General features: G+C 54.0%; 1 protein-coding gene across 1 annotated transcript; it reads left to right on the top strand.

The window, feature by feature from the left end:
• The first annotated feature begins 1,123 nt into the window (after positions 1 to 1,123).
• Positions 1,124 to 2,788, top strand: LOC105866477 (metallothionein-2-like). The gene is made up of 3 exons (XM_012755797.3): positions 1,124 to 1,251; positions 1,804 to 1,869; positions 2,559 to 2,788. Exons 1-3 carry the CDS (start codon positions 1,224 to 1,226, stop codon positions 2,648 to 2,650), a joined length of 186 nt encoding a protein of 61 aa, XP_012611251.2. The 5' UTR covers positions 1,124 to 1,223; the 3' UTR covers positions 2,651 to 2,788.
• Positions 2,789 to 8,508: the final 5,720 nt, after the last annotated feature.

The following is an 8,508-nucleotide window of genomic DNA, read 5'->3' on the forward strand; positions in this document are numbered from 1 at the left end:
AAATTATATATGTGTGTACACGTGTATTCCTCCCTTGGGTATCACTTTTTCTGCTCCCAGGATTGACCTGGATAATTTTTATTGTTTTAAAGATTTGAAGCAGTAGAGAGGTGTTGAAGACATACCCAAGCTAAAGGGAAGCTTCATATTTACCTCTTTCCCTTGGGAAGCCTACAGAAGTCAGATCCAGCAGTGCCTATAGTGTCTGACCTCGGGCCAGTTACTTAAATTCCTTGTATTGTAGTTGTCTGATTAGTAAAATGGGTTCATAAATAGTATTTCCCTTTAGGGTAGTTGTGAGGGTTCAAAAATGGAATGTGGTTAAATAGGGCTTAACAGACTAGATGCCATAGACAGAAATAGGAATATTGAAGGGAAAATAACCACCTTTCTCGATTTTCTATTTAATGCAGGGTTTGTATATCACCTTAAATGATGCCTTTGCTGAGGGCATCCTACTATTTCGAAATTGTCGTGCTGTAGTGGGTGGGCCCACCAGGCCATGGGGGCACCCTGTAGAGTTTTATGCAAAGGAGCCCCCAGAGCCACACATGCACACACATCCCCCTCAGGCGTGGAGAATGGCAGGGAGGAGGCAGAGCCCTGCGGCCCCCTATTGCCGCGTACAGAAGAAACGTGGCCAAAGGTCTGAGTTGGGGACAGGTTCAGGCAAGCGGGAGATGCAAAGGTCACATGCACCGCTTGCGCTCTGCACCCAACTCCCTCGCTGCACCGCTCGCTGCCATCGATCTAGGGCCGTGAGCATGAGGCTGGGGTTGCACACGAAGTGCAGGAAAGGGAAAGGACAAGGACACGGTGGGGGTTGGAAGTGGGGATGCCACGACCACCAGGGGCTGGGTTCCCGGAACGCTCCGGCCGGGTGGCAGGCAATCTGGGAAATTGGGAAGAGCCGGCAGGACAGCAGGGACGCGGTGTACCTCCCGGAGCTAAGGCCCTCCCGCGTGAGCCAACCGGGCGGGCCCCACGGTGCACACTGTGCCAAGACCTTGGGGGCGCTGCGCCCGGCCCGCCCGCTGCGCACAGCCCGGCCGGGACCGCGAGCGGCGCGGGGCGGGTGCAATGGGGGCGGGGCCTCTGCGCCCGGCACCTCCCCTGACCATAAAGGGAACTGCCGGCTCCTGGGCTCCACCGCGCCTTCCACCTGCACAACAGACCCTTCGCCTCTTGCTTGGGAACTGCAGCCTCCCTCACCTCGGCTCGAAATGGACCCCAACTGCTCCTGCGCCCCAGGTAAGGGACGCCGGGCTCTGCGCCTTGTGCCCATTGCCCAGCTGCAGGACAGCCTGTCTCTGGGTTTCACGAGGTCCCATTTTTAGCTCGAAACTGCAGTGGACCCCTTTACTTCACCCAGCGCTTTCCTCCTGGCCAGGCTAGGAGAGCACGTCCACCCCGCCCACGAGCCTCTCAGGAGCCGGGAGGACTGAGGCTCCAGGCTGACCTGCTCCGCGTCACCCAGTTGGTCCTGGCGCTGCCTCTGGGCCCCCATTCGCCGTCCAGGCTCTGAGCAGGCAGGGTGGACAGAAGGCAGGGGACATTGGCTCCTCGGTCTTCCCGGGCTGTGTCTGCAGCCTGGGCCCTTCCTCGTGGGGCAATAGCAGGAGGCACTTGGTCTTCACAGCGTGGGCGGAGGCGAGATGGGGCTTCTTTTCCTCTGCCCTGAGAGGGAGAGGAGCCCTGGGGGCTGGCGCTGCACACAGGAGGGGCACTGACCAGTTGCTGCCCGACTGCTGTGCCTTGTGCCTCTCACCGATGGCTCACTGCCTGTCATTCTCTTCCTTGCAGGTGGCTCCTGCACCTGCGCTGGCTCCTGCACGTGCAAAGAGTGCAGGTGCTCATCCTGCAAGAAGAGTGAGTGGGGGGCCTTCCCCGGGAAGCTGGGGGCTGGGCTGAGTTCGAGAAGAGAACCCAGAGCTCAGCGGCAGGGGCACGCAACTGACCAGCCTCCTCGCATCCCCTTCCCTCAGCACCTGATTCAGAATGAAAACTCAAAGAGCCATAGAAATGGATGAGTTCCTGTCTCTCAGTGTAGAACTGGGAAACTGAGGCCCAGAGAGGTCATCAGCTAATGTCAGGGACTAAGCCAGAACTTGAACCTCGGTCTCCTGATTCCTGCTGCAGCCTTCTTAATCCTCGTGGGTCCTGAAGCTGTGGGTGCACATGATTTGGGGACCACATGTGGCTTCTGACCACATGTTAGAAGCAGGCAGCCCGGCGTTTCCCTGGCCCTCCCCGGAACTGCTTCATCAGAGATTTGCCCCTGTCTGTTGCTTGAAGAGTTTCCTTACTTCAGTGTATGGTTCTGGGACACTGCCTTCCTTTGTCCCCAAAGACCACTGTCTTCTGCCCTGTCCTTTGCTCAGCTTTTGCATAGGAAGACCGTCACCCTAACGATCCAGCAGTTGTCTCCTGATAGAGCATGCCATCCTGAACTAAGGGTCCTCCAGGGCTGGGGGCAGAGCTGGTGCCAGGCCTGGAGTGGGGGAGGAGGTGTCTGGTCAAGTCTGCTCTGACCTCTCACTGTCCCCTTTCTTCCCCAGGCTGCTGCTCCTGCTGCCCCTCGGGCTGTGCCAAGTGCGCCCAGGGCTGCGTCTGCAAAGGGGCATCAAACAAGTGCAGCTGCTGCGCCTGATGTCCGGAGATCCCAGCTTCCAGATGTAAATAGAAGGACGTGCACAAACCTGGATTTTTTTTTTCATACAACCCTGACCCGTTTGTTACATTCCTTTTTCTATGACGTATTTGAACGACAATAAACTCATCTAGACTATTCTGGCTCCTGGTGCCTAGTTTGGTGTTGGGTACATGGCAGTTGGTTCTAGCTGGGTTGTAGAGGGACCTGGTTGAAGGAGGCTGGGGAGAGGGGAAAACGGAAGTGTGGGTCAGGTGCAAGGTGTCCTGCAGTCCTGCCTGGCCTCACCTCTGCTTTGTGAGCTGCGGCAGGGGGTTTATTCTGCCACCTTCTAGAGACAGTTCATTGGTGGTCCCTGTCCTTTTTGAGTATCTGTGTCACACTCAACCACCACCTATGGTGCACCTACTGCATACAAGTTAGGCATGGGGTTCTTTTTTTTTTTGAGACAGAGTCTCACTTTGTTGCCCAGGCTAGAGTGAGTGCCATGGCGTCAGCCTAGCTCACAGCAACCTCAAACTTCTCGGCTCAAGCGATCCTCCTGCCTCAGCCTCCCGAGTAGCTGGAACTATAGGCATGCACCACCATGCCTGGGTAATTTTTTATATATTAGCTGGCCAATTAATTTCTTTCTATTTATAATAGAGATGGGGTCTTGCTCTTGCTCAGGCTGGTTTCGAACTCCTGACCTTGAGCAATCCGCCCGCCTCAGCCTCCCAGAGTGCTAGGATTACAGGTGAGCCATCGCACCCTGCCAGGCATGGGGTTCTCGGTGGTTCAGGGAACTTGGAGCTCACAGACTGCTGGGGAGAGACAGATAATTATGGAACCGAAGTCGTCTTGTAAAAAGCAAATACAGCTGTGATTGAGATGTACCGGGCGAGCCTGAATGACCAGCCCTTTCCACTGAGACCTGGGAGCTTCTTCCTGCCAGAGGGCGCAGCTTGGCAGAGGCCCGGGGTGGGAAAGAGCTTGCTGTGAGCTCAGGGACAGAAGAAGGCCAGCGTGTGCTCATTGCAAGGGAGAAGCCCGTGTTTCCTTTAGAGAGGGAAGGACAGAGACCTCGTGCCTGGATCGTCGGACGAACTCTTGTCCTGGCTGCACTGCTGAATCCCTTGGAGAAAAACACTCAAGCCGGTGTCCCGCTCCCCCCTCTTCTGGCACCCATTCTGAATTTTTTAGATCTAAGATGGGCCCAGGGAACGTACATTTTTAAGAAGTTCCTAAATTTGCCACTCACTGAAGCAGTCACATGGAATCATTTGGTGAAATAAAATGGATTCTGCCATTTCCTCTCTGGTCTCAAGAGCAGGAGATATTTTCTACCCCAGTTGGTATTTGGAGCAACTCCCCAACGTGTGGCTGCCTGTACCGGTGGCCGAGGGAACCCGGAGGTGCCCAGCTCCTGTCTGGCTGTGGAGGGAGAGGCAGGCCGGCTCACCGCCCAGGGCGTTGCACGTGTCCTTGTGTAGACCAAACCGGGCTCAGAGTGCAGGTCCGAGCCTCTGTGGGGACTCACGCTACCGGAATCCCACCCCAGTGGGGGTGGCTGGTGTCCAAGTGTGGGTGGTGCTGTTTCCTGGGGGGAGAGATTCTGGCAGATTCTTTGTAGGGCATGAGCCAGGGTGCGATGTGGTCACCACTCTATTTGTCTCAGATTTGGTCTAGAAGCCCTGGTGCCAAAGTCACAAACGCGCCAGCCATTGCTCTTTCACAACTCTGTTTGGAGACATTGCAGCTGCCAGACCTCTCGGGGGATGGCTACAGGATGTTTTCACCGGGCCTGACAAACAGGATCATGACACTTGCAGCTTTTTATTTTCTCCAAGTCATGTGTGAAGCGGCATCCTCGTTGCATCCCTCACCCTCAGCCCTGAGCCCCATCTTCCCTAGGGAATGGGGTGGGCATGATCATGGTGGATGTCTGTTGGAGAGATTAACTTATAGTAATTTGAAAACATTGATGTGGCTGTTATTGGAATGTCTTGTTTAATTCCAGAAGTTCCAGTGCCAAGTACACCGTGATGAAACAGCTTGCTAAAGCAATTAAGAGGGTCGGCTCTGGAGCCAGGCTGCTTGGCTAGAGCCACAGTGCCACTACTCAGGCCAGTTACATGGCCTGTCTGTGCCTCACATTTCTCATCTGTGACGTGGAGACAATAACGGTGCCTACCCATGGGGTTGTTGTGAGGTTGGATGTGTCTAGCATGGTCCCAGGCACACATCAAGTGCTCAATACGTGCTACCTTCCTCTGGGCTAGGTGCAGTGCCTGACAATCAGTAGGTGATCCATAAATGCTCTCTGCTTAATTCAATGAGCACTTATTGGATCCCATACTGTATATAAATCACTGTGCTGGGCACAGAGAGGGAAGATAATATAAAAATAAGAGCCAACCCCTTTGTTGGACTTACTCAAGTCCCTGTTGAGCTCAGGGAGCAATTATTTAGCACTTCAGGATGCAGCTACTGAGCTGGAGCAGAGAGTTGGAGTCTGAACAGTTCTGCCTTCAAGAGCAGGCTCCAGTCCACACTAGGGTGGGCCGAGCGTGACATGGGCTAAGGAGGGGTATGGAAACCTTGGGGGGAGGATGTAAATTATTCTCACCGGGAGATCAGGAGGAAACCCTTCACTCATTCATCCTTTCACATGGTCACATCTTGGCCACAGGAGACAGAGCAGATGGGTGGGCTGTACAAGTAGGAGAGTAACTCTTCTGGAAAGGGTTGTCACAGCACCGTGAGCAATGCAGATGATCAGTATTGGATAAAAAGAAACTTGAACAAATCAAATTTTCTCTTCTGAGAAGTGTAAGTTCAAGGTGCAGGTCGGGGGATAAAAAGGGCTGCCAGGCCAGGTGCCGTGGCTCACGCCTATAATCCTAGCACTCTGGGAGGCCGAGGCAGGAGGATTGCTCAAGGTCAAGAGTTCGAAACCAGCCTGAGCAAGAGCCAGACCCCATCTCTACTATAAATAGAAAGAAATTAATTGGCCAACTCATATATATAGAAAAAGTTAGCCAGGCATGGTGGCGCATGCCTGTAGTCCCAGCTACTCGGGAGGCTGAGGCAGGAGAATTGCTTGAGCCAAGGAGTTTGAGGTTGCTGTGAGCTAGGCTGACGCCATGGCACTCGCTCTAGCCTAGGCAACAAACTAAGACTCTGTCTCAAAAAAAAAAGGGCTGCCAGAGCTCATGCTATAACTGGACCAATGTTATGAAAACAGTAAAGAATCCACGCTAAACAGTAGCCATGAGGGCCATTACCCAAGCTACGTATGCTTTTCTATGAGAACTGCTATAGATCTCAGTCGTCTAGAGACCCAGAAAGGCTGAACATCTGCTGAGAGGGTTCCCAATGACACCTCACCTCTCTTTGAATTCTGAAAGCAAACTGTCTCAGTCAGGGTTCCTTGGATGCAAGCAACAGAAATAGACTCTAGCTAAATTAGGCAAAACAAGTTCACTGGAAGGAGCTTCGGGACCCATGGAGTTGACTAGAAGGACGGAGACATAGGCTCAGGAAACAGGCAGGAGCTGTGGGTGTCCAGGCAGCAGGTCATGTCCTAGGGACAATCTGGCTGGGCTGCGGCAGTTTGCATAGCTGTCACCCCACTTCTGCTGCCCCAAATACCACCACCTCTGCTGCCGGCCACCACTACTGTGAATGAGTTAAACTAAACTGTCCATTGAGTTCTTTACCTTTGGCCTGAGGCCCAGAGTCTGCAGAGCCAAGCTGGCTGGCGGTGGGGAGGAGGAGGACCTGGCCATCCCTAGTGGGACGTAGGGCCCCGCACACTCCAGAGACTCACACTGTAAAGTTTCTTCCTATACTTGTAAGGGTCCTGGCAGGAAGTCAGTGAGTAACTGGGGAGAGTTTAATAAAGTGATTGTTTGCAAATGAGTAGGAAGGATGAGAGAAATGAACAAAAGACACGAAGGCTCCCAGTTCTGCAACAGTGGGGAGCATTACCAGGCCCAGGCCTTGCTGTCACTGGAACCCAGAGAGAGAGGCTGTAGGAGAGGATGTCCCCACGGGAGCTGTGACCTTCAGGTTGCCATGCAACCTGGCAAGGAGGCAGCCTGGGGAGTCTCCTCTGTGACTTCCCCTCTGCTCCCATCTCTGCTGCTGCTCTCACTGCCTGAACCCAACCAGATGCTGAGCCTACAGCTCCCTCCCACTCCCCAGCTAGAAGGAGGAAGGTGCAGAATAGTCTGGAAAATACCAGCACACCCCACAAATAAGCTGTGTCCCATCAATCATCAATCCAGGCTGTGTGTGTCTCTTCCTCATACTCCGAAAGAATCGAACTACTCTAGAGATGAGTTCAGCGTACAGGGTTGGAGGGAGGAAGGGAAGGGGTCAGGGGTGAAGGTGGAAGCCCTGAGTGGGGGAGGTGGCAGGCATTTGAGGGCTCTCAGCGGGCCTGACCGCAGGTGTGGCTGAGCAAGTGTGCTCAGAGCCCCCTGAGGAGTGGAGGTGGGGAGAGAACCCAAATCTCACACTTGTATGGGCCACGGGATGCCCACCAGGCTCCACCCCTGCATCGCCACCCCTGCTGAGCTGCCCTTCCAGGGTGATCCCTGGGGCCGCCCCTGGCTGGCTGAAGGCTGATAGCCACCTCCTGTCCCAGGCAAAGCCATGAAGTCAGCAAGGCTGCCCCCAGTTCCCCCTGTGCCCCTCCACCACTCCCAGCTCCTTCTGGCTCCTCCTCCTCCTCCCCTGCAGACTCCCACTACTCCTCTACTTGGCAGGGAGTGGGGACTTGGGGCATGCTGTAAGGCCGGGCTGGTATTTTGCCTCTCAGGGCTCCCTCTGCGCCTCTGCCTGGACAGACTCAGTGATTCTCAAGTCCTCGAGGGAGGAAACTGAGGCGAGGCTGGGAAGCTGGTGTTGCCAGTGTGGCCTGGGTGATAAGAAGGACTGGATGGGTGAGTCCCCTGGGGAGTCCAGAGGTGGCCTTGCAAAGCTGCGGGATGGATCTGGGCCCTGTCACCAGGCTCCCCCACACACACCCCCACCTGCCCTATATATCATTTCCATCCTGGGGGTGACGGTACCCCCAAACCCGAGCAGGGCTAAGCCGGAACCTATACCTGTAGGTCAGTGATCTTGCATCTCCCAACCCTGGAGGGTTCGCCAGTGTCAATGGAAAAGAACCCAAACTCTGTAAAATAGTATGAAGAGGTTTATTCTGCGCTGAATGTGTGTGGCCTCGGCCCAGAGAGCCCCGCCCAAGAAGCCTTGAGCAAGTGGTTCTGCTGTGGTTAGGTTAGAGTTTGGTTTTATACATTTTAGGGAGACAGCAATTGCACATAAAATCATAAGTCAAGACATGCAAGGTGTACATTGGTTTGGTCCAAAAAAGCAGGACATCTCAAAGCAAGTGCTTGCAGGTTATAGGTGGGTTTAAAGATTCCTTTCATTTGTAATTGGTTAAAGAAATGAAGCTTTGTCTAAAGGCCTGGAATGTCTTACAATAAGGATGTCTGTTAATCAGAGATGAGCCATACTGTGATGTGTTCAGTAAAGTGATGGCCTGCAGGTGTGCTTTGATCTTTGTCTTGCATAGTTCCAGAAGGAATGGGCATAACCAGGTGAGACATACCTCCCTTCTCCTCATGGCCGGCAACTCAGCTTTACGGTTTTTCTGGGGTGTCCTTGGCCAAGAAGGGGTCCATTTGGTCAGCTGGTGGGCTTAAGATGTTACTTCAGTTCACAGCAGCTTAAGGGGTCCTTCAGACAGACAAGGACAGAGAAAGGCGACGCTTTGTCCAGAGAAGTGAGTTTCTGGGGGTGGACTGAGGCTGGATGGGCATTTGTTAAGTTTGACCGTCTGGTGTCCCTTCCCCCCAACT

Source organism: Microcebus murinus, chromosome 20, assembly GCF_040939455.1.
Source record: "Microcebus murinus isolate Inina chromosome 20, M.murinus_Inina_mat1.0, whole genome shotgun sequence".
NCBI classification, from domain to species: Eukaryota; Metazoa; Chordata; class Mammalia; order Primates; family Cheirogaleidae; genus Microcebus; species Microcebus murinus.